This window comes from Rattus rattus, chromosome 8 (assembly GCF_011064425.1).
Source record: "Rattus rattus isolate New Zealand chromosome 8, Rrattus_CSIRO_v1, whole genome shotgun sequence".
In the NCBI taxonomy this organism is placed as follows: Eukaryota; Metazoa; Chordata; class Mammalia; order Rodentia; family Muridae; genus Rattus; species Rattus rattus.
In genome coordinates, this window is record NC_046161.1 from 87,987,188 (window position 1) to 88,014,347 (window position 27,160).

Below are 27,160 nucleotides of genomic sequence, written 5' to 3' on the forward strand. Positions count from 1 at the left end.
GTGGCCCATTGTCTCGTGCACCGTCACTCACCCCAATGTAAACATGGTGCACACAGGAGCACACATTCCCTGACAGCTGAGCACGCTCACACCAGGACCAGGCGAGACACCCACCAGCTTTCAATGGTTTGCTGGTGTCTTTGTGTCTTTCTCTAACCTGTAATGGCTAATACAACAGAGGAAAAAGGTTTTCTTTTCTTTTTTCTTTTCTTTTTGTAAAGATTGAAGGTCCAGATGAACTTAATGAAAAGTTCCGAACTGACAAGGAGCTGGAATTCTCTGGAAGCTCAATGCTGGCAGCACAGGGCAGGCACTGATGGTAGTGAGTGACACAGAAGTGCTCCAAGTAGAGATGGCTTCTTGCTATCAAGTGCTCCCTTATTACAAAGCTTCTTGGGAACGTTCCTTAGAAAGATCCTTTCTGTCGAAAGGAAGTTGCAGAGACATGGATTTGGATGCATGGCTATGAAGGAAATCTTGGTTTTCAAATTCTTTAGTAATAAACACATCAGTATCAGGATCCCCAGTTAATTTCAATCATTAAATATTAAATACATTGCAAGAGCAGGTGTCTTCAAAGCCAATGTCCGCTCTTACACACTGGAACAAACGGGGTGAATTGAAAAACTCGATGATAAGAGTATTTTCCAGTTCTCCGTCAGTTGATCAAACACTATGATATTTTTCCCACAATTGGATTTTCCCTACAAAACAGTAAAAGGAAAATACTCTTTAAATACACAAATTAACAATGTGACAGATACAGAACCCTCCGAGTACTCTTCATTTTCCTTCAGTGTTCATGCTGAGTTTTGTTTTATTAATTCAACAAGTCTTATTGATCATGTATTATGTTTAAAGCACTATTCTAGAATCTAATGGTACAGTACTGAACAAAACAGACACAGAATACATAGAGCTCACATGATAATATAGGAGAAGAAAATAAGCAAAATATTTAGTCTAAAGGTTTGTTCACTGTGGTCCCACTCCCACCCTCCCCCAGTGCTGGGAACTGTCTGTGAGGCAATCACACGAACGCCAAGCTATTTTCTTAGCCCACGTCCTCCCCACAATAAAGAAAGAAAACAGTATGTATGAAGAACACTGCAAGGGGAGTGGGCAAGAGTGCCATCACCAGCTGAGTTTTTTTAAAGATTTATTTTATGTGAGTACACTGTTGCTGTCTTCAGAGCATCAGGTCCCATTACAGATGGTTGTGAGCCACCATGTGGTTGCATGGGGTACAATTTAAGGATGGTCAAGTCTTGGCTAGGAACTTAGAAGGACTTCAAAATTAACTTTTGTTGAAAGATACTCAATTATAGTAATGAAGAAAATACAGAATTAGGATGTTTGCAACACAACCTTTGTAAAGCGTCAAGCTTTCTACCAAGGAAGAATGTATTTGTATCAATAAAGCTGATTTTTTCTTATTCAGAAATATAAAAGTACTAACCAATATAATTTTCAAAGACTATTTAAAATAGTGCAACAAGGATTTGAGTCCTCCCACTAAGATCTTGGGCAATCATTTATCTTCCTTGCAACTCAATTTTCTACCTATAAAGTAGGATGAAAGCATGCTAGGCTGGTATGAGGATCAATGACAGAGGAGCAGACACTGTGGAAAATACTGTTATTTGCTGGTCCATGAACCTTTTAAAACCCTCCCCATCGACTGTACTAGCAGGTCCTTGATCACACTTTGAATGCTGTGCCAGGGAATGCTGGGGGGGTTACTGTAGACAAATTTCTTTTCTCAGACCAGGGAGGGAATAGTCTTTTATTTCTCTCCCTATGGATATTGTCTTAAAAAAGAAAATGGGGCTCAGACCCACTGTGGCTCCTCTGGTGGTAGTTTAGAGTAAAGGTTCAGGATTATGTCAGTGGGGAAGTCCCAGTGACAGTGCTCAGTGGCTGCACTAACCCACTACATAAGGTTGGTCTTCACTGTTGAGACTGAAAACTTCCCTCAGGAGTCTGCTACTGCTGCTGGGAGCAGGCCAGCTGACAGGGTGGCTACTGTGGGGTGTGGGGTGTGGGGTGTGGTGTCCTGAGAGGAACAAGTCCCAGTGCTGTCAGCGGTTGCTGTCTTTAGGCAGCCAGCTCATCCTTTTCATCTGAGGAGCAGCACCTGAAACCAACCTTCAAATGCTTCTATGCACTGTGACAGCTTGCTCTTTTGGTATTCATTATAAATATTATGTATTGTGAGAATATAAAGGAGACAACAAAAAGAAAGAGCTACGAACTATTCAGAGTGAATTACAACTGACCACGCCATTCAAAGCAGTGATGAAGTCCAGCCCCGACGTAAAGACAGCTGGACTGAAGACGACCAAGGGAGGGGCAGGGAAGCATGCACATGGGAAGTCGAGGCCTGGCAGGTGAGGGGAGTGGAGCCTGAGGACACTTACTTGCTTCCGTATTTTGCACTACTCGATCTTTTCTTCCTGTATTTCTCATGAGGTTCATCTAGCTTCTCTATGGTGCTTTTTATTTGCTGAATTGTCTTAAAGGTTGCGACAGAATCCTCGATGGTGAACTTAGAATAACCAGGTTCTTTCTGTGGCCCCTGATATACAGCTATAGACCCACAAGCCTCTGTAAGGAACAGTGAATCTCTGATCAGAAAAGTAAGTTCCACAAATGTCATCTGTAGTACAATTTAAAAATTTTGAAGATTTAAAGGGAGTTTCTTTGACAAGAGCACAAGTGACTATATTATATCAATTTTACTACACAGAACAATCACATTTACATAAGAATAATTATAGGGGTTGGGGATTTAGCTCAGTGGTAGAGCGCTTGCCTAGCTAGTGCAAGGCCCTGGGTTCAGTCCCCAGCTCTGAAAAAAAAAAAGAATAATTATTTAATTTCATGAATAGATAAGATAAACTTCTCCTTTGAGGGTTTGTAAACTTCATTATCAGTAACTTAGGAAATCTATAAATATTTTTAACTTTTTAAAAAGTCAAAGAAATAACCCCAGAAATTAGTAATGAAAAATAATGCTTTTCTAAGTGTAGAGTGTGTGTTTACCTTCCATCTTCTGCAGTTTAGGTAAACTGAGGGTAAAAACGGAGTAAATTCTTTCTGTTTCTCTGTCTTCATCAATATCTATCTGGATGTCTGCAGGGATGCCTCTATAATAGAAAGATAATTAAGGATATTGGAAAAATTATTTGTTAACATTAGAAAGATTTTTGATGAATTGAGATTAAAATTAGAATTAGAATTTTGCAAAAGAGACTTCAGAAACTAATTTCTGAGATAGTTCAACAGGATCCCAAGGTCTGGTTGTTAAGAACTCAAGTCTCGAAGAGGATTTAAGTAAAATATTTTTAATGTGTATATGTATATCTGTGCGTGTGTGCATATGTACATACACGCACAAGTTAAGTCTGTAGAGGCTAGAAGAGGGTATCCAATCTGTGCCCTGGAGCTAGTCTCCCATAGGTTTTGGAACAAAACTTGGGTCTTCTTTCTACAAGAGCAGCAGCGCTAATGCTCTCCAGTCCCAGTAAAAACATTTTTATAGCCTACAAAACAACGCATCAGTAACAAAAGGCAACGGCCCATCTAGTCCCTGGCCCCCACTAGTTAACACTGTGTCCATAGTAATTTACTTACTCTATATATTTTACTTCTGTGGTACTAGGGTTCAACCAAAGCCCTTGTGTCAGGGAGACGCTCTACCATGAGGCAACAGCCGAGCCTTCCTAGACACGGTTTACAGAAACGTTTCCACAGCGTGTGGCCTTTGTGTCCAGCTACTTTTATTTAGCACTGTGCTCTCAGACCCGTCCACACGCGGTCAGGGGCTGCGGATCACAATTTCTTTCACCACTGAGTTACTCACGCAGTGCATGGCTTGCAGCCTGGTGTGCCTTCACTCGTCTCCTGGCAGCAGAGCCAGCTTCCGTTGAGATATGCTGACGGGTGGAAGGAGCTGAGCCTGTTGTGGTTGCACCTGCTCACCCTGCACAGCATGTCGATCCACTCATTAGCTTCCACACAGTTATTTGCTTGGATGTACAGCGTTTTCTCCGTATGGATCACTTGGAACATCTTCATTGGCAGTTAAGATAAAAAGTTAGAGAAGCCTTAAAAACGACATATAATACACAAACTGAAAAAGCACTTAAAAGGAGACCTTTTAAGCCAAGGAGCTTGCTTGGCTAAGAAATGGCTGCTAATGTGTCTTAATGAACTGTCACACTAAGCAGGTCCTACCAAAGACCATCTTAGTCACTGGTGCTAAAGTCCATGTGCAGAGGAACAGGCCACTATCTGAGTAAGAACAACAAAGGTAATTTTAGATTCAGGAGAAAGTGGGAGGACCTACAAGTCAGTGCAGGGTGGTAAGGAATAAAGAGCCATCCTGGGGACTGGAGGGTCCTGCACCAGCTGAGTGGCAACAGCTGACTTGAGTTGGGACATTACTGAGAGGCCTGAATGGTAAATACTGAAATGACTTACACGTGATGATTTAAAATGCATCAATATTTATACAACTTACATTTTTCTTGTTGAAAGAGCTTTCTTCCAGTTTTTCCACAGCAAGAATGTTTTTTACTGGAATAGTGTAAATTGCATCTTTGCCTGAATAATAAGAGACGACAAAATTAAAAGAATTACTGTAATAACCGCAAAGGTGAGATGTCAATTCTGTAGGTTATTCCACTAGCTGACAGAAGCATGTCCTTCTGCTGTGTATCTGCATAGACTTCTGGAGGGTTTGTGTATAACATGGATGAGCACTTTGATGGCTTTGTCCTTGCCTTTTACCATACAGCTGAAAATATTTTCAAGGAAAAGCATGTAAGTCTGGTCTCTATATAGACAATTATTTCCTATATGATTACAACTTCGCAACACTAATTAAGTGGAAACTGAAGGACTAATGCGTCTGGTGAGAGAGCCACTGAGAGGCCCAGGCTGAAGAGCTCAGACCACTGTGAATAGACTATGACGTCGTAGAGTCCTGTCTGTCTTGCCTACTAAGTATTTATAGGATTAGCCCTCAAAACAACAACATTTAGTGTGTGCGTATGTGCAAGGAACCAAACCCAAAGCATGATGCATGTTAGACAAGTGCTCTAGCACTGATCTATCTCTACTCCTAACGCATATGTCTGAGTATACCACATATGTGCCCAGTGCCCTCAAAAAAGTAAACAAACAACCCCAAAAAGTCCGAGGAGGGCTTTCAATCTCTTGGGACTGGAGTTACAAATGGTTGCTAGCCACCATGTTGGTGCTAGAAACTGAGCAAAAACGGGTGCTTTCAACCACTGAGATAACTATCTAGTCCTGAATTTTTAAGTTTTTCTCTATTTATTTATCTTGCTTTTTGAGAGTAGGTCTCTTTTGGCTGTCCTGGAACACAGTCCTGGAACACAGTGCTGGAATTAAAAGTGTGTGCCATCATGGGCAGCCTTGTTTAAATTTTTAAAAAATTACATTTTATTTTGGTGTCTGTGTGTGTAGGTGCATGTACATGCACCACAGTTCATGTATGGGAAAACATGACATCAGTTTTCTTCTATCAGGTGGGGACAGTGAACTGCTTGCCAACCTTGGTGGCAAGGCCCTGCACCCTCTGACCCATGCTGCTAGCTCCAAAGCATGTTTTAAACTGCAGACTTAGTTACAGCTGTCACATGCTGGCCGCTACTACTAAGTACTCAGCTTACTTAGGAGCTGCTGGAGACAGGGTGAGAACTGATTTCAGATGGAATCCTTAACCCTTTACAGGTTTTAAGACGTAGGCAAGGGAACTGGAGTTTGTCAAAGGGCCTCCTCTGGGATGATGAATGTCAGTATGGCGTGGGTTATCTGTCCCTCATCCAGTTACAGACGAAGCTAGTGACAAATACAGTTTTGACTTCTGTCATTTTGTGATGGTGTTTTTATAGCATCAAGCTTTGTTTACTTCTTCCTCAAGTCTTTTTTTTTAAGGACGTGCAGGTTGAAATATAAGAAGCTAAGAACATTCTATTTTACACTATTCGAGGAAGTAATGCTGCGACTTTTTTTTGACAAAGAACAGTATCTGGTTAATTGTGATTTTGTTTTTGCTGTAAATAAAAAGATTAATACAAAATAGTTGTTCAGTAACTTTCCTGGTACAAAGCCTAAAATTTAAGTTGATTCAGACATGACATATAATTTTTTTAAAAGATATACACTGGATGTCTACTATATGCCAGGTACTGTCCTAATAATTTAAGACAGAACAATAAACAGAAAACAGGTTCCTAGTGAAATTTGTATTGCGTTCTAAAAAGACTGGTGGAGAAATATTAACTAGAGATGAACACTATGATGAAAATAAACTGAAGAGATGTAACAAAATGTAACTGGAAAGTTACTTGAAATTGGGAGGTTAGAGAGAACTTCCCCATGGAAACAACATTCAACAAATACCAATCATCCCTGGGAACAAGTGAAAAGCTCTTTAGCATTCTCCTGGGAGCAGACAAGATAACACGATGGGGTAAAAGGTGGGGCAGGAAGGAAATGCTGATGGAAGCCACAGGGGAGGAGTCAGGAGAGCTGCAAACCAGTGTCAGTGGACACAGCAGGCTGAACTAACAGATGAGGGAGCTCCATCTGGAATAGCTGGGCTAAACATACACTACGCAGGCCAATGCAGCACGGGGTTGCAGGGCAGTGCAATGTGGCAACTGCCCCTCCCTCCTGACCATTCAGTATGTTACTGAACCCCTTCAAGGTAGGTAAATGGATTGTAGAACGCAAGATGAGCAAACTGTCACAGCAATTACCAAACAGATAAGGACATTAGCATTCTGAAGGACAGACACACATACAGGATAACATCTGAGGGATCAGAAGTGTAATGAGTTGGGGGACAAAGGAGACATTATATGTTGGGTACCAACTGTACAGGACATCAGAGCTCTAGCCAGAGAATTTAAAAATATTCTTTCTTTAAATTTGTTAGGTAATTTACAACATACACATTTTGTTGTTTTTATTCATTTTGGAATAGATTCTAATACTGCAAGTGTTAGATGCTCTAAGGAACATCTATCTGTTTTTACACTATGAAGGCTAATTTCTGTTAACCATAATAATGGAGTAAATTACAATGTAAGTTAGGAACAAATGATCTTTCCAAGAAATTCCCAAAAATACAGCACAGAATGACACAGAAACACAATGTACAAGCTTAGGCTCATAGGACTTAGAAATGCTGACAAGTGACTAAATGCTCTTGAGAAAAAGATACGGAATCTTTAAATGGAAAGATCTACCAAGTGTTAAGCAGGAATAGAAGAAAAAAAAAAAGAAAAATTTCTAAATTATATGTCATAAAACTTACGAAAGAAACGTTACAAGAATTTCCAGGGAGATGGATCAAAAGTTTAATAATCAGATTGTTATAAAAATTTTCACTAGCAACAATGAAAGATAGTAAACAATGGAGTATTATAAATATATATACACATATGTATGATATATAAGTATGTATGATATATATATCATACATATATTTAAGCCTACGGCACCTGTTATTCCTAGATGGTTTTCCATCTAACTACTAACCAAGTTAGGGGCCTGCTTATTTTCTCAGGTAAGTCAAAACTCAAGGTGGTATGGCCATAAGTCAGACAGAGTATTATAACTTTGAAGTCCTGAGGATCATTAAACAATAAGGATAAAAATGTCATGGTACATGTAAAGACTTGAATAACAACAACAACAAAAACAGCATCAGCAAACCACTTATTTTGAAAAATACAAGGAATTATTCCTGTAAAATTGTAACGAATCCAGGAAAAAGACAGGTTATATAAGAAGTTATGTTGGGTAAAGAAATCAAACCACAGAAAACCATTAAAACATATGTAAAGGAGACGAAGTGTTCTACTGCATGGATAGAACATGCTCATCAGTGGATGGACAGACATTAGGTTGGTTCCAGTTTTTGCTATTACAAATAACGCTCACCTAAACACCCACTGATCAAGTCCCTTTGGGCATCTGCTTTCAAGTCTTTTGGGCAGATAACCAAGCATAGAACTGCTATCAAACAGTTTTATGATTTATGGTTAATAATTTTAATATCTTTTGTGTGTTTATTAGCCTTGTTAATGTTAATTGTCCTTTAAGTAAAAAAAAATCCTGGATACAAATTTTATCAGGTAAATGTTTTGAAAGTATTTTCTTTGTAGTTTTATTTGTTGTGTGTGTGGGTATATGTGCCTGGTGCCCACAGAACTCAGAGCTCAGCAGAGGGCATCAGCAGAGCTCAGCAGAGGCCCCTATGAAACTGGGGTTATGGATGGGTGTGAGCAATCATGTGGGTGCTGGGAACTGAGCCTGAGTCCTCTGCAAAAGCAGCCAGTGCTCCTAACTGAGTCATCCCTACAGCCTCTTAAAGTATTTTGTTTTAGTTACTTGGTATTTTTCATTCTCTAAATGTGTGTGTGTGTGTGTGTGTGTGTGTGTGTGTGTGTGTGTGTGTGTGTGTGTAAATGTGTACGATTACAGAAAATGGAGATGCCTGAAGTTGACATAGTGTATCTTCTCAATAGTGCTCCCCTGTATTTACTAGGCAGGGCTCCTTACTGAGGATCTCACCAGTTCCAGCTAGCCTAGTTAGATGACTTGCCCTGGGAATCTCCTGTTTTGATTAGTGATGGAGTTCAACTTACTAATATTTTGTTTCATGAACTATACCTTTGATATAGATATAAGAAATCTTTGCCTAACCCAGGGTCTTAAGGATGTTCTTTGCTGGGGGATGGAGTGATGAGTCAGTGGTTATGAGCACTGGCGTTCAATCCCTCCAGCACCTATGTGGAAGCTCACAAACACCCACAACTCTAATTCCTAAGGATCCGACGCCTCTTCTGGTGTCCTGGGATACCAGGCATCAGACATATATGTACACAAAACACGTGGGTATACACAGTAATTTTCAGTAAGCACTGCTTTAGCCATATTCTACAAACTTGGCTGAGTTTGTTATAGTTTTATTATCATTTATAGCTCAACAGTACTTCTCAATTTCTTTGACCTGTAGGTTAACTTCCAGATACCTGGGGGAAGGCATTCCTACATATTATATTAATTGTAAGAGAACATTTAATACAATGTTAACTTCTGCTATATATTGAAACTTAATATTTGGTCTAATTTGGTAAATTCTCCAATCTGATTGAAAAGATGGTGTATTCTTTTTGGTGTAATGTTCTACACGTGAATCAGATCAATATAATTGAGTATGATGTTTCAAATTTCTATATTTTTGTTGATTTTTTTGCCTATTTTGATAATTACTTAGAGAAAAGTATTTATATTCAATTATGAGTATGGATTTGTCTGTCTTGAGTCTGCCTTCCCCTGACACACATTACTAAGCTATTAACAGGTAATTTAAATGCTCAGCACTGTGAAGGCTCTGAGTCCCCTGGACCCTGTCTACATCTACCCGAGAGCAGCTGTTCTGAGCTTTACTGTATAACTGTTTATCCTCACAACGTCTTTTTTTCTACCCAATTACTTTCAACCTATCTGTGTTTTCATATTTAAGATGCATATGCTATAGAAAGGATTCCATAAGATCTTGTTTGTTAGAATATCTAGTCTGGCAGTTTCCATTAAAATAGTTTCCTTACACTTACTGTAATTACGGATATTGTTGAGTGTAAGCCACTATCTTGCTCTCTGTTCTGATTTCTGATTCTTTGTTGCTCTCCCTTGACATCTCTAGATACTTTCTGAGCTTAAGTTATAACATATAGTCCTGTTTCCAGTCAGGGTCTCACTGTGTAGCTTTGGCTGCCTTGGAACTGGCTACGTAAACAAGGATGGCCCTGAACTTACAGAGATCTGACAGTCTCTGCTTCCCAAGTGCTGGGATTAAAGATGTGTATCACCACACTTGGCATTATATAGCCTACTTAAAAATTATTCTTATGTTCTTTCCTAAGATACAAGAAATCCCCCATCCCCTTCTGTTAGGACACTCTTGCCTCATATTTCATATTTAGATATGCTGTAAAGCCACAGTTCAATGCTGTAAATCTTGTATTTAGCAGTCACATTTTGAAGCAAACCATTCTATATTTATACAAGTGTCAACCACTTCCTGTGCTCTTCACCTTGGAAGGCGCTCCTTTAGAACTTTCTACAGTGAGGACTGTTACAGTCAATCCCATCTTTTATTTATTGAAAGGATATTTTGATATTTGATGAAAATTTTTTACTAGAATATTTCTAAGTTGAATTTTTTTCTTTGTCAGTATTTTGAGACCACATTCCATTGTTTGTTTCTGCTTTTTTTCTAGGAAAAGTAAATCGTCAAGCACACTGCTGTTCTTCTAGATTACAGTAATTTATCCTTTCTGTTTACAAAATTTTATCTTTGCTTATCATATACCTTGGTGTTCTTTCCTTGGCATTTATCACACTTCAAGTTCACTGCATTTCTTGGTTCTTTAAGATGATTTTTCCAAATGAAAATTTGAATTTATTTAGGCCATTATCCCTTTAAATCTCCCTTCTCTCTTTGTCTTCACTTGAGATACCCATCATGTTGGATATGGTTTCACAAGTTACTATGGTTTTCTTCATCTTGCAAATGTCCCAAATCTTTTTTGTTTCTCTAACTGGTTAATTTCCACTGATCTGTGTTATTAAGATCAGTGAACTTTTCTTCTCGTACCTGTGGCTAATAAACCCAACCAGTCATTCTCTCATTTTACGTGTTACATATTTCAATTCTACAGTTCTTTTTGAGATAGGGTCTCACTAAACATCCCTGACTGGCTTAGAACTCACTGTGGTCTAGAACTCAGAGACACCTGTCTGTCTCTCAAAAGCTGGAATTAAAGGCATTTAGTATCTGTTAAGGTAATTGCTGCCTCTCTAACCAGTCATTTTGTGTGTTACTAGTGTTATAAGAAAACTTTCTCATGTGCTGTTACTAGAAAACTTTCTTATGCCCGAGTTGATTACATACTCTGTTACATTTTGTGCTCTGGCGCTCTTGGAAAGTAATCACAATAGAAGTCAGAGCTGCTTTGCATAGTTAGCCACAACAAGCCTGAACCCAAGCCAACTGTCTGGCAGCACTTGCTGCACTTGGGAATGTGTATGAGCTTTTTATGTTTTTTTTTGCCTTAATAAATTGTTCCTGGGATGGACCTCAACACAAAAGAGACACCTATACCAATATAAGAAGCCATTTAGGGCTGCAGAGATGGCTCAGTGGTTAAGAGCACTGACTGCTCTTCCAGAGGTTCTGAGTTCAATTCCCAGCAACCACATGGTGGCTCAACCATCTGTCATGGGATCCGATGCCCTCTTCTGGTGTGTCTGAAGGCAGCTATAGTGTGCTCACATAATAATAGATAAATCTTTTTTTTTTTTTTTTAAAAAAGCCATTTATAATAAGACTTCCATTTTGAGTAGGTGTTGAATAAAGTTTTAAGTTCCTAAGACCTCCCTGGGAATTGACATCCTACTTGGTAGAAAGTCATGTATGTGGGCAACTGACATCCTGATTGGCAAATTAAGACAGAAAGTTAGGCAAGTCCTCTGCCACAGATGAATACCCCAACCAATGAGAGCAGGATAAATGTACAAGAAAAACATGTTCCTAAGGATATACCCTATCGCTAAATCCTGACTGGTGAAGAACTTGGCCCAGACGTTTGTAGCTTTCAGAACTCTAGCTGAGGGACGCAGTTTAGTTCCGGAGTCTGGACTATGTCCCTGATGGATCAGTCTTGGGGTGTGCACTGTACAAACCAGTCCTGTGTGACGGAGATTGATGTCTGAGTGGTTGGTCAGGCAATTCTCAGACCCCAACACTTCCATACCTGGCAATGCCACTGTTTCTATTTTATTTCTTCCTATAATGAGTTTCTGCGGAGTTCCCTTTCTTTTACTCCTCATTACTAATATTTCCACTGAGTCCTCAAAGTAGCTTTAAAGTGTGTCTGTTTCTTAGACACAGATTACCTAGGGCACACTTCTATTCCATTCTCCCTCTTGACTATGCTCCCTGTTTCAAGTTGTCAACATCTCAGTGCATACTGAAACAAACTTAGCTACCATCCCTTAAGCATTTGTATTGATAACTCACCCTTTGAGCTGTAATCTGCTCAAGCTACGTATACATTGCTTCTTTACATATTTCAGCTTTTGCTTTTTATTAGCCTCTCTGAATTTTTCTCCTTGCCTAAGCACCTAAAGTCAGTTAAAGATGTCAGGGAAGTTCACACGAAATCTGAAGGTTCCAGACTCTTGTTTCCTCAATTTCCAGTCTTTCTGGAATCCTTGAAACAATCTTTTGACACTTGAAGTCAAACAACTATGTTTTTTGCATGAATTTAGTTACCTTAAATTACAGTACTTTTTTTTTTAGATGATCATGAAAATAGAAATCTTAGCCATGAAAGAATGATTCTTAGAAAAAAGAATGATTCTTTTCTTTCCAGGGTCAAACTCTTCAGCATCATCTAATATATTTTGGTCTAAGTTTCTAATTATTATCTCGGAGGGTGTTAGATGAGTACCAAGTTCTCTATTATTACTAGAACTCACTGTGTATCTATTTAAAAGATAAGCTCTCACAGAGTCTAGGCTAGCTTTCTCACTACATAGCTAAGGATTACCTTGAATTTCTGATTTTCTTGCTTCCCAAGTGCTGGGATTGCAGATGTGGGCTGCCATACCCAGTATATGTCCTGCTGGGAATAAAACCAGGGCTTTGTGCACACTAGGTGAGCAATCTCCTAACTGAGCTTCACCCCAATTCTCACGTATCTATTTCTTTTTTTATTTATTTAATGTCTGAGTGCTCTGCTGCACACACATCCACCTGCCAGAAGAGGGCATCAGATCCCCCTATAGATGGTTGTGCTTGCTGGGAATGAACTCAGGACCTCTGGAAGAGCAACCAGGGCTCTTAACTTCTGAGTCATCTCACCAGCCCTGTATCTAATTTCATCCCTTCAGTTAACTTTTGCCCAAAGCCTTGAAACGGTCCTGTACTCTTGTTTCCCTCTTTGTATCTAAAAGATTCTCCAAATACTACCTTTAAAACAGACCCAGAATGGTAACTGTTTTTACTATCCCTATTGCTATCAACTGGTCCAGGGCCTTGGATTATTGTAATTAAAAATAATTTTGGCCTGCCTGTCTGCCTGCCTGCCTGCCTGCCTGCCTGCCTGTCTGTCTATCGATCAGTACTGACAGAGTGAATAAGAGCCTGGCCTTTAGTATGTCTTCCCCACAACTGCTCTCACCTGCACTTCTGGCATATAGTAGGCACCAAGTAAAATCTGTTTAGCTGAAAACCTCTGCATAATTGAGTCAATGGCTTATTTAGTTCTTTAGCTATTAAGGAAAAACAACAAACAAAATTCTGGAGAGCTTCATGTCAGAAAACATGAGGAGGGGAAATCAAGTGGCCCAACTGCACTGTGAGGGTATGTCTGAGAAGTTGTATAAGTTGTCTGCATGTACCTATGTAGAACAGGTCTCAAGAACACACAATAGCTAAGCAAACCTCACAAAAGTATTTCACAGATGGGCTTATTAACAGTTTTAAAAGTAAACTTGGTTAAAGCTTCTGAATCTAGAACAGTGGTTACTAAAGGAATTCAGGCAACAGCATATCTGGAAGACCTGATGATCTTTCAAGAGCATTTAGTAAACGCTTTATACTAGTGACATGATTGTTACCACTGAGGATCTTAAAAGAGCAGGAGAAGAGAGACATGAATGTAATAACCAGTATGCTATCTGTTCCTATTAATAGGCAGCTAGGCGGCTGGAGACTTAAAATGACTTCCAAGAAGAAGCTGACACTTGATCTGAGGTCTACAGGACCTAAGATCACAGACCTGAAGAAGGAAACATCCCTATAAAGAGTATATACAGAACATAACATAAGAATTGTACATTAAAGCAACTATAAGAGCTATACAAGATGACGTGTATGAGACATGAAGAAGCTGCGACATCGGCAGGTCACTAGACTCCACCATCTAACGGGAGGCAACAATAATTTTAATTTAAAGTCAGTACCGAGCTCTATAAAGCTGTCACAGAAGCGACGAGTGCTCACGGAGCACCTGAGGGCACTCATTTACCACACAACTGCTCGGTTGCTCACGGTCTATCGCCTCTCAGCAGCCGCTAAGTGAGCACCAGTCTACTGAGAAAAGATGTTTAAAGTGGAGAAAACTCTACTCATTCTTCATACAGCAACTGGAAAGATATCCCGTCACCAACTCAGAACACCCACCTATGAGGAAGGCTAAGGAGAGACAATGAGTACAACTATGCTACAGAAAATTCAGGAGGCATTCTTTTCCGACATCAAAATTTATTGTATAGAAAATTTAACACCGTAGCTGTAGCAACAGAAATAGTTACAGCTTAGGCCATCAAGAAAGCAGCTAGAAGACAGGAGTGAGCTACGCTGCTGAGGAACTAGCAAGCAGGAAGCTGCCACCTCACCACGAGCAAAGTCCTCCGTCTTCATGCGAAGCCTCTGACCCTATGTGTAGCTTTGCGATTACACTATCTGCATCGTAACCCACACCATATTAGCAATACGGTATGAAGGCGGGCGACAGGGATGGGGGAGAGACATGTCACTGACAGCAAAGGAAACTTAGGGTGACAGCCTGACTAAAAGGTGAGAGAGAAACTGTACAAAGCAAACACGGACACAAAAGCACAGCTTCTGAGGTATTTAACTGGGGATAAAGGCTGTCAGCTGGGAAAACCAGCGGCATCTACCCTTTCTCACTCTAAAAATGAAGTAACATTACCAATGATCACTCCAAGAAATCAGAAAATGTCAACTTATGTTCAATGAATCCTTTTTAGACAGCAAGAAAGGATGTAATATAACTGGGAAAAAATCCATTAAAATATTTAAACGGCAAGCACGCGTGCTTGGAGCTGTAGGCGTTGGAGAATAATCTCACAATCCCATGTTTCTTCCAACACAAAACCAATGCAGGTCCAATACACTCATTCTTATGGTTCTGCTGGCCTAATTCTGTGAAAGTCTATTCTATTCTAGCATCAGTGGGTAGAACAAAAGGCTAAATATGACAACTGTAGGTGCACTTCAGGCCTAGGAGGTCCATGAAATTCCTATGCAAACTCCAGGTCTATGTGTACATAACTGTAGGATTCTCAGGAAATTCACCATGACTACCACCTGACTTAAAGAGCGTTTTAACCAGCAGACGTTGGAATGTTGGCTTAGATTAGACAGTGTTTTAACTGAGGAACAAATAACTTGTTTATTCACAGAAGATGACTAATTTACTTTAAATTTTATTTAATTGCACTATTGTTGTTGTTATTATTAGTTTTTTTTTTTAAAGCAGTCTCTTTCTCTATGTAATCCAGGCTGTTCGAGAACTCACAATGTAGACCAGGCTGGCTTCGACCTCATGGGGATCTGTCTGTCTCTGTCCTATAACTCCCTCACCCTTAGAGCCTGGATTAAAGATATATACCACCAGGCCTGGCTTAAATTATGCTATTAAAATAAACATTATAAACAACAATGGTATCCATAGGTGAAAATATTTATATAAAACTCAATTTAAACTAGAATTCTGAAACATTCAAAGACAGCTTACAAAGGTAAACTTATTGATCTTTAGTTACACACACACACACACACACATACACACACACACACACACACACACACACACGCATGCACACACACTGTAACAAAATATGTGGATGCCTGAAATGCAACACACTATAAAAACTTTCTTACTAATATATTTGGATATATACATGCATATTCATTCGTTCTGGTTAGACTGTGCATATGTGTGTATGTCTGCACACGTGTGATAAAATAAACACTTCAGTTTAGTTTTGTGTGTCACTGTGAGATCTCTGAACCACTCCCTATGCAAGGATCCACTGTATCACCAAGAACCAGCAGAGGAGAGCCATGGCGAAGCACAAACACAACTTTACCTTGCTGTTTGTGGTAGGTGAGCTCTTTGCTTGTCAAGCAGAACCATCGTTTCTTGAAGTTCTTTTTTCCAATACGGGTTCTTCCTTGAGCTCTTTTATACATCTCACTGCCAATATAACAGACAGAAAACAAACACTGAATGCACAGTGGTTAAAGTATTTACCTGAAACAAAGAGCTGACCGTGACTGACTCTGACTGGGAGGCGCCACTGGCAGTCGTGCACAGCTATTAGTGTACAGCAGTGGCTTCCACTGACGACTCGGGAAATCGTCTTTATATTAATGTAGGGTTGTTTTAATTTTACTTTTAGGTATGGTGTAGCCTGCATGACATCTGTGCAGTGTGCACTGCCTGTGGAAATAAGAAGAGGGCTTCAGATCCTCTGGAACTGGAGTTACAGATAGTGGTGAGCCACTCTATGGGTGCTGGGAATGGAGCATAGGCACTCTACAAGAGCAGTGCGACCTCTCTTAACTATGAGGCCTCTCTCCTGCCTCTAAGTAATATCATTTTAGAATTGTGCTATACAGAATAAAAAGTCATGTAAGTTATTCCCATCTCATCACTCCTAGTAACAACCACTCTTCTTTAAGGGAAAAGGGCCATTTCCAAACTGTGGAACAGCCTGGTCTCTGTGGTCAGTGAGTGCTGCCCTAGATGGAGCTGACAGGGTAGTGAGGGTGATTTACCTGACTGAAGCAGCTTGGGTAGCTCTGGAACAGAATGAAAACTCAGGTTTCTTCATTCTCAAAGCTATGTTCTTTGTACTTACTGTCTACAATGATTTAACTTTCATGTCTCATTTAATTACCCTTCTTTCAGGTGCACAGGCTCACTCGTACCACTGGACTCCTTAGTTTCCGTAGACGAAATTTCATCCAAGAACTAAACGGGGAGACGCAGAAGTATTACAGTATGTGAGTAAATAAGTACATTATAAAAAATAGATTTATCTGCCAGGTGGGGCAGCACTGGCGCACACCTTTAATCCCAGTGCTTCAGATGCAGAGGTAGGCGGACCTCTGAGTTTGAGGCAGCCTGGTCTACACAGTGAGTTCCAGGATAGCCAAGGCTACACAAAGAAACTGTCTTGAAAAACAAACAGACAGACAAAAGTTTTATCTTGCATGTCACTGATTATAATAGGAAATTCCTCTCATTTATACAAAATGCTCAGGACCAAAGTGCTTTTAATTTAGGATTCTGAAACATTCGCTTATACAGAAAGATATCTTGGGGACTGGACTCATATCTAAACAGAATATATATATATATATATATATATATATATATATATATATATATATATATATCCCCTAAGGGAAACTTTATACAGTTATTTTACTACGCCTGAACTTTGTGACCTATTACGTGAGTTCAAGTGGGTAATTTTCCTTTGTCCACTCAAGTTTTAAATATTACAATATTTCAGATCTTAGAGCATCTTGGATCAAAGAGGCTCATCCTACAGTAATCTGTAAAATAAAATACATTTGGTTATACAAAGTTCCCAGTTTACAAATGAAAGGTATTCTAAAAGGCAGTTTCTTAATTTATTCAAATTCTGAATGGACTTCCCTATAGAAATAACTTCATCTATAATCCTTAACTATAATTCGTTTTGAGACAATGTCTCACTATTTTTGGGGCTGGACTTAAACACATTGTAATCTTCCTGTTTCTGCCTCCTTAGAGCTAAGATGACAGGCATATACATCTAGCCCTTATCCATATTTCTGATGCCCTGGCTGCCCTAGAACTCACTCTGTAGTCCAGACTGGCCTCAAACTCAAAGAAATCCACCCTCCTCTGCATCCCAAGTTCTGGGATCAAAGGCATATGCTGCCACCACCTGGCTCAAAGCATTTATTTTTAGCATTTAAAACTGTCATCTTTGATTTGCAGCAAACACTGGCACACAGCTCTCATGTATTACTTTACAATGTATTTTACATCATGGAAACATTAGTGTATAACTGCTGGGTGGAACCAAAGGGGCTATTTAATATAACTTAAATTCCCATTACTTTTTGAAATTCTGAAAATTTGAATTCTGAAAATTCTTGGGTCCAGAGATTTTTACATAGAGGACCACAAACGTTTCTGATAGGCTGGTAACACAAAACTATGGACTGAGCTAAATTTGACCTGCAGTCTGTTTTTATAAGAATCAGGGTTATGAGATAAAACCAAAAATGAAATACGGTCTTATGTAACCAATAAATCCTACCATTTGTTGGCTATGCACAGAAAATAGCTTGCTGATTTCTATTATATGTAGTTGATGATCTTGACAAATGAGATAACCTAAAATCAAATATAAGTATTTACAAACTTTCTATGCAGAACATAAGGATGTGGCTCAAGAAGATTTGTAACATCCATTGCTAGAAATAGGAGGTCACTCAGTGAAAAGCATTTAGCTTCATGACTAGTCAAGGGCTTCCCAGCATGTGGACACCTCTTCATGGGAAGGGAAAATTTAGCAGTTCAAAAGCAACTCTTGCTCTCAGAGAGGAATTACCCATGAGATATTATGATCCCAGTTCTCTGGCCTTCATTGCTTCCTTCCCTTTTGTTTCTAACTTTATTTTGTTTAGATTTTAGGATATAAACAACTCAAGCATATAGTTTTGTAAGAGAAACATCGAGGGGCTAATGGTTCCTCTAAAGGACTGAAGGCATAGCAACTTGGGTGAAGAATGGTGATTCGCCCTCCAGAGCAACCCGCTCCAGAGGTTCCCAATGTGTTCTTTCTAGTTTGCCGGACTTGGATCTTGGTAAGTGTACAGACAAGAACAGAATCCTTTTTGTCCTGTGGACAACACTGACAAAGTATCCTGTCTCATCTGCAGTTCTAATAGATGACCATCCGCAGTGGAGGTTAACAGTTACTTGAACATCTCACTTCTTAGCATTATATGAAGAAGTATGAGATAAAAACGAACGCGTGACTGGAATGTAAGAAAACACCAAAGTCACCGTGGGTAACTGGTTGGCTCAGGCTCACTCTACTTGAGCCATAGTCATCTTCAACTCCTTACAGTGCTGTGGTTCTGTCACCAAGTTGTATAATCACTCTGTATGCACAACTCTTCTGGTATAACCTTCCCTATACTGTGTGGGCAAGAGCTTCTGATTTAGTTACATGTCACTTAAAGTCACTAGTATAAATGCCAGTAATGAAGAGAAACTGTGTTACATGGACACCCATAATTCCTTAATTACAGAGGCTGGAGACAGAGCTCAATCTTAGACAGAATAGTCTAGGTTATGTAAGGTCCTGGGTCCAATCTACAGACAGAAAGACACATGGACACACACAAAGAGATAATTAAGATTTTCGGGCAAACTATCTTATGCTACCTCAGGACTACAGACATACAGGAGACAGTAAATGTAGTAGGTTACAATCTATTTGTGAGTGTACAAAACTTGTAATTTTATTTTACAAACTAAAAGCATAGTTTTAAATTTTCTCAAAAGCTTTCAACAATTACTTTAAAAAGTTTTAATTGAATTTCTATTATTCTAGATAAAATAAAACCTAGATAAATTCTAGGTTCAGCATAGTCATGCACACCTTTAATCCCAGCACTTAGGAGGTAGAGGCAGGTGGCCATCTCTGAGTTTGAGGCCAGCCTGGTCTCCATACTAAGTACTAGGATAGCCAAGGCTATATACTGAGACTCTGTGAACCAAACCAAGCCAAACCCTATCTGATGGCAGTGTTTTCACTCATGGAGCCCCTGAGAAAGTCTGCTGCCAGTCTAACATGCACTTCAGTAAGAATGCTCGGCCATCAACGGCTAAATCCCCTGCAGAAAGTCAACAGGCATTGGAGACCGGAGACCGGCCTCGCTTGAGTTGGCTCACTTAGGATTGTGATAAGGAACACACAAGTGCTTTCTTCAAGTTTAGTTTAGCTACATCCTAAGATAAATTTCTGTTCCAAGTTCTTCAGGTTTATAATACTGTACTTTATGTGGATGACTAACAAGTCAAGGACCAAAAAAAATTAAAGACTTAAACTTCTCAGTTTCTAATCACACTCCTTTTTATATTTTGTAGGCCTTATAATAGCATTCTATATGCTGTAGGCATTTATATATAATTTTTATTTTTATTTATTTTCCTCTAGTTACAACCATATTTACTCAACATGTTTTACATTTTTATGATTTTTATGTGAATGTGTGTGGGAATGTGAGTGTCTCAGCATGCATATATGGAGGTTAGAGGACAACTTATGGGAGTTGGTTTCCTCCTTCCAATTATGTGACCCCAGCAATCAAACTCAGGTCATCAGGCTCTGTGAGAGGTGCCTTTATCTGCTGAGCCATCTTGCTGACCCATTTTGTTTATTATGGCAATTGGGAACCCACTCTATTACATAACATGCTCTACTGGGCTTTAGTCCTAGACCAAAGGTTCCTTTTTTTTTTTTTCTTTTTTTTTTTTTCAGAGCTGGGGACCGAACCCAGGGCCTTGTGGTTGCTAGGCAAGCGCTCTACCGCCGAGCCAAGTCCCCAACCCCTTAGACCAAAGGTTCTTAACAAAAGATAATTTCATCCTCCAGGGGACACTTCTGGTTGTCAAAATTGGGGGTATGCTATTGGCACTTAATTCATGGACACTGCCAAATATCCTACGATGCAAAATCAGGAACTACTGAACCCCAAATGTCAACAGTGCTGCATGGGAATCTGTATTTGTATAGTTAGGACGATAGCCGGTAATGTTAAGACCTGCTTATCTCACAGCTTTATTTGATAGAATTGGAAGAAAAAGACTTTTTTTAAAAGAAAGATTTATTTATTTATTGTGTACACAGTGTTCTGCTGGCATATATGCCTAGATGCCAGAAGAGGGCATTGGATCCCATTAAAGATGGCTGTGAGCCACCATGTGGTTGTTGCAAATTGGAACTCAGGACCTCTGGAAGAGCAGTCAGTGCTCTAAACCTCTAAATCATCTCTCCAGCCCGAAAAAGGCTTCTTGATTGACAATTTCAACACGATTTGTTTTTTTAAAAGTGGAAACTGACTCTTTGGAAGAATATGAGATAATAATTTCTTTAAACTAAATGATAAGAAAGAACCATACCTTTTTCACGTCTGTAAAATACCTTTCTTCTTGAAACATTTTGAGAAATTCACACATGACTGACTTTTTGAACCGTGACTATGAGAAAACAAACACAGGATTTGTGTGTTAAATATGCACAGTTCTTAAACTCTTAGTTGTGACTCCACATGTAGTCATGAGAAATGTGTCAATAGTAAAGGTTTCTGAAGGCACAAACAACTAGTTCAAAACCAAACATCTTACAGGTGTTTCTGGTGCACACGTGCTGCACTCTACCAATCCGACCACACCCATGCTGCATGGTACTCTGCATGCCAATGCATCATGCATCAGCAGTTGCTGCTGCCCAGAAAACTTCAGTAAAGATCACTGGGCTACTGTATATTAGGAACTGGGCTAGTCTTACTAGATATGAAGGCTTTTGCTCTAACAAAAACATAATGGCTAAATTACAGAAACAAAAACATACATTATTCTCCCACATCATTAGTCAGCATGTATCAATCAGTAGTTTTGGATTTTATTAGAATGTTTGACTTTAATTGCTTACATTGGGGATGTAAGTTTCACTACAAACAAACAAACAAACAAATCCCCAAACCAACCAAACAAAAACTAAAAAACACTAAGTACAATCTATCTTGAGATTAGGACAAAATTTCCAACAATTTAAAAAATGGCCTTAAATATACTTCTATCATTTTGTACTATGTGTTTATGCAAACTGAATGATTATAAAACCAAAATACAATCAACTCTGAAAAACAGTGAAGATGCTCTATATACTTGACTTAAAGACTCAGTATTTATTTATGTAAACATAAATAAGTATATTAATCTCATTAGTATGCAAATTTGTACTTTGTTTTTAATTTTCACTGTCAAGGGAAAGGAAGAAGGCAGGCAGGGAAAGGTAAAGATCCTCAGACGGGGGGGGGGGACAGTGACAAAGGAAGGTGGATGATTAAGGGTAAAGCCTCCAGGTCACAGGGGCTGCTCCCACTAGCCAAATAGGAATGGGTCCAGCCTAGGAGTGTTCAAATGTGTTTCTCACAAATGAAAAATTGTGAACACCTTTCTTCATACAATTTCCCTATATTACCTGGAACTTACAACATTCTAGTGTAGGGAGCAGATGAGGCACAGGGTGAATGTGAACTGATGACAAGAACGCAGCCATGTCAAGGACTCTAGCTGCCTCAACCCCTGTAAATGGCAAACCATTTACTGGGATCCAAGTACTAGTGTTTATCTAAAACCAGAAATGAGCAAATACAACTTCCTCCTCCAGGAGGTTTACTGCTAGAGACTGCTCCCTACAGCCCCCCCCTTTTGTTATACTTAATAAAGACACCTAATTTATAGTTAGTTAGCAGTTAGTTAGTTAGTTAGTTAGTTAGGCAGGCCACCCAAGCCTAGTTTCCTTTGTGTTTGTTGGCTCTTCATGCCTGTGGTGTCCTAGTCAGGTTTCCAGGACCAAGCTGTACAAGTCAAAGACTTACTACAAGGTAAGGCTTCCAGTCTCCAACTTCCCTACCAACTCCCTTGTTTCCCCAGATAATCTCAACTCAGTCTCTTCAGAGTAGGGAAGTAGATGGCTACTGTGCTGTTCTCCCCATGATAGAGCAACTCCTGGAAAGCATGGGACAATCCCTATGCATCTGGCTCCCCAAACCCCTAAGATCTGCAGATTTCACTCATGTCAGGTAGCAAGTATGGTGGTGCTTCTCCTCTTGGCTAATCAGTCTTAATTACTCATGGCAGTTCATCAGTGGGGTGCCTTAAGGAGCCAGCTCTACAGCCAGTGTGGTAGTCAACTGTGTGGTAGGCCCAGATGTGATGGCACATAAGTAACTATAGAGGAGAGCAGACGATGGAGCTTCCTCAACTCTTCTCCTGGGGGGGCAGCAGGCAGGCTGGGAAAGTCACATCCAGCTTCATGATCTTGTTCTAGAGCACTCCTACACTGTGTAAACCCAGAATGCTCCAGGATCATGGCTTTGCATACTCACTGTCTTCCCCACACAGCACAATGGTATGTCATGCTCAGCCTTTCCCTGAATATGATCAGGCTTGGTCCACATTGTTGATTCCAGCTTCTGATAACTAAAGATACCTCATGCTGGGCCAGATGCAGGGTGCCAGCAAAGCCTATTTTTTGTAGAGTCAGTGACCGCAGTTACTTTATTAGTCAGAGCCCGGCACTTATCCCTTCTTTGCTGAACATTCTTGGTGAGAGAGGGACTGAGGAGCAATGTAGGTCCCTCAGAACCTGGACACAGCTTTGAACTCTAGTCACTGTCTGACCATTTCCCTCCTAGATCTTAAATTAGGGGAAACCCCAAAACAGCAGTTGTAGAAGCAAACGGAAGAAAAATCTCAGCACTGGGGGCTGGGCATTTCAAAATGCTAAAATAATTATTGTCAGTAAATGTTTGATTTTTATACCTAAGGTTGCATAAAGTTTCTTGAGTTAAAAGACTTCACGAGTGGCGGAGTTCATGAGCTCTGAAGTAGAGCACTAAGAACATGATGGACGGGTCTACATTTTGAAGCTAAGGAGAAAGCTAGCCCCATATTCCCATGAAGCATTCATCTTGGAACTGAAGACTTGTTTCAGAGCTGTTAGGTGACTATGGACAGACAATCACATAATCCAACTGCGCCTGCGCCTTTTCTTCCTAGTTGTCCCCTACCGTGGACATGTCAGGTTTGAGTACCAATGTCACCATGGATATGTCAGGTTTGAGTACCAATGTCACCATGGACATGTCGGGTTTGAGTACCAATGTCACCATGGACATGTCGGGTTTGAGTACCAATGTCACCATGGACATGTCGGGTTTGAGTACCAAAGTCATCATGGATATGTCAGGTTTGAGTACCAATGTCACCACGGATAGGTCAGGTTTGAGTACCAAAGTCACCATGGATAGGTCAGATTTGAGTACCAAAGTCACCATGGATAGGTCAGGTTTGAGTACCAATGTCTCCTTCAAAAGGTGACTACAGCAGAACACCCACTGAAAGATAATTATTGCATCTGAGTATGTATTATCTTCGGTTTTATTTTTAATACGGACGGAAGTGAAGAAGGAACTTAGTGTATGATAAAGTTTGTTAGGAAGGAAACACTTATAAACTCACCTTTCTTCTGGATTGACATCCCCAGTTTCCAATAATCTGAATGGTTTTTGAGATGAGAGTTAAAGTCCTAACTGTCTGTGTATCCTAGAAAATGTAAGAATGACCAAAAGTCTTGTTAATTTTTCAAGAAGTAGAGTTTATATAAAAAGCAGACTAGAGCGAATGGGCTATGGCTCTAAACAATGGCTGAAAAATGTTCATTCAAGTCAAGCTAGTGAGAGGCAGCTAAGCCTAGGACAACTTATAGAACTTGGGGTTAGGAGATGATGAAAGAAGCTGGTGGTGTAGGTCTATGATCTCAATGGCTAGGGAGGCTCAGACAGAAAGGCTCAAACTCAGGTCTGTTAAAGCTACAGAGAAATCCAGTCCAGGCAACTTAATGAGATTGCTGGTCTCCCCTATAAAAAGTAAAAAGAGGGCTGGGGTACAGCTCAGTGGTGGGGTGCTTGCCTAGCATGCATTGAGACCTTAAATTCCATTCTCAGTGCCATTAAAAAAAAAGACAGATTAAAGATTTAATGACTTGTTCCTTTGAAAGACATAAATAATCAACTGTGTCTAATGGCGTTGTGTAGTCTAAAGACTGGATTAACTACTAATTTTCTTTACTTTTAGAATATCAGATATCTCTACTTTTTCTACCTTATAGGTCTTTCCAATGTTCTGTGCTCAGTCTACTTCTAAGCATATTCAAATAGCACATAAGACTTCTGCAACCAACTGTTCCCACCACAGAGGTGCAGGAAGAATACAAATTCAGACCAAGAAATGAAGTTACCCACTCACATAGGATCTTACCAGAAGGTAACTACAGGGTCTGTTATGCAAGTTATCTTTCGGGTCTGGCTTCCTGACAGTATGTAATTTACATTAAAGTAAATGTAAATAAAATGGACAGAACACAGTTCTCTCATGAGTCTTATTGATCTACATTTCTATATAACCAACTATCCTACCACAGTAAACAATATTATCAAAAGACATATCCAGGAAAATATAGTAAATATACTCAACACTGTTTTAGTTTTTAGTATCTCACATTGAAAATAGATAATGAATGTAGTGGAAAAGAAATGACCAAGAAATGAAGAAATCTGGGGAAGGGATATCTGGTATATGATCATCATATCTGGCAAAAGTTATAACTTATGGTTTCCAAATATGATTTCAGCTGGAGTACCCAGGACTCCACCCATCCCATTTGTAAGAGGACCCCACTACGGCTCTACCTCTGAAGGAAGTAACCTTCTTTAAAAGTTCTGGTAACATTAGTTTCAACTGAATTTCACAAGACTTCTCCATTTAAATTTGTTTATTTGTTTTCTTGATTTTTCCAGACAAGGTTTCTCAGTGTATCCCTGGCTGTCCTGGAACTCTCTCTGTAGACCAGGCTGGCCCTGAATACAGAGATCTGCCTGCTTCTACCTTCTGAGTGCTGGAATTAAAAGCATGTGCCTGGTTTAAACTTGTGTGTGTTTTTTGTCAAAGATTTACTTATTTATTTATTATATATGAATACACTATAGCTGTCTTCAGACACACCAGAAGAGGGCATCAGATCTCATTGTGAGCCACTGTGTGGTTGTTGGGAATTGAACTCAGGACCTCTGGAAAAGCAGTCAGTGAGGCACCTTTCCAGCCCTTAAACTTGGTTTTTAAATTCAGTGTTTTAGGTTATTTTTTTTTTTTCTTGAACTAGCAAAAGGGAAGAGAGTTCATTTTATTCTGCCCAGATCACCACAGGCTGAGACCCATATAACTGTGGCTACTGTTATACTGCCATGTCAGCTGGCTGCTTTGATTCCTTGCTATTTCCATGCAAACTGTAATAAAAATTTCCCTTCACTGTATACCCAGGACACTCATCACCTGGCTTCCAGCACACAACTCAGGTAACACTATGTAACAATTATTAAAGTCAATCAATCAAAATGTTACATTTTTAAATTCAGAGTAACTTGGCAGACATTCTCTTCTTTTTTCTCTTAGGTTGACTCATGGACTTGGTGCCATTTGACTGTGTTTGGGTTACAAAAAAACCAATGTCACAGGTTTGCAATAATCTTTCAAAAGAGCAGTTGCTCTGTTCTAATCTCAGTTCTTTGCTTAGAATCCTCTAGGACTCTGACCTGGAGCAGCAAAGCCCTCTTTTCACCTCTGCTCCCCCCCCCCCCATTAAAGTATCAATCTGTTTCTCTTCCCCTGTATTAAAGTATCAATCTGCTTCTCTTCCCCTGTATTAAAGTATCAATCTGCTTCTCTCACCCTGTATTTACAGTATCAATCTGCTTCTCTTCCCCTGTATTAAAGTATCAATCTGCTTCTCTCACCCTGTATTAAAGTATCAATCTGCTTCTCTCACCCTGTATTTACAGTATCAATCTGCTTCTCCACTAAAGACAGACGCAGTTGGTGAGCTCCTTCTTTCAGCTCTCGTTTTATTAGTTAAACTGAGCATGCGACTGTCTTAGCAACTACGTGTGCTTTGGACACACGTGTGGAAAGGTTCTGCCTTGTCCTGGAGACACTGGCAGTCTGTGCAGGGATCTGTTGTGCACAGATGTTACTAATCATGATGCAAAATTCCACAGCAGAGAGAGTGCACAGTGCTCCAGGGATGTACACCAGACAAAGCAAAACTAATGGGTTAAAAAGGTCTCCACTGGGAGAGTCTTAAAATAGATTATCAAGGAAAGAATGAGGGATATAATAACAATTGCGCAATTACTTTCCTTTATGAAAATTTCAACAGTGGTTTACCAAATGTCCACATAATCCGTGTTAAAAAAAAAAACAAACCCAACAAAACAATTACCAAGGAGATTCAAGTGAAGGTTTCCTTTTGTTTCTTTTTTATAGTCCTAGCAACTGAATGCTGGGCCTCACAAATGCTGGTAGATGCCTGAACA

At 39.7% G+C, this 27,160-nt stretch overlaps 1 protein-coding gene across 1 annotated transcript in view; it reads right to left on the bottom strand.

The window, feature by feature from the left end:
* Positions 1–205: 205 nt before the first annotated feature.
* The window catches only part of Rasa2 (RAS p21 protein activator 2), a 100,089-nt gene continuing 73,134 nt past the window's right edge, over positions 206–27,160 (bottom strand). The window contains exons 16-24 of the mRNA XM_032910008.1: positions 24,252–24,335; positions 21,123–21,200; positions 16,828–16,901; positions 16,015–16,121; positions 4,526–4,608; positions 3,866–4,074; positions 3,046–3,149; positions 2,421–2,607; positions 206–704 (exon numbers count right to left, since the gene is read on the bottom strand). Coding sequence (XP_032765899.1) covers positions 674–704; positions 2,421–2,607; positions 3,046–3,149; positions 3,866–4,074; positions 4,526–4,608; positions 16,015–16,121; positions 16,828–16,901; positions 21,123–21,200; positions 24,252–24,335 — 957 coding nt within the window. The 3' untranslated portion in view covers positions 206–673. The remainder of the gene's footprint in view (positions 705–2,420; positions 2,608–3,045; positions 3,150–3,865; positions 4,075–4,525; positions 4,609–16,014; positions 16,122–16,827; positions 16,902–21,122; positions 21,201–24,251; positions 24,336–27,160) is intronic.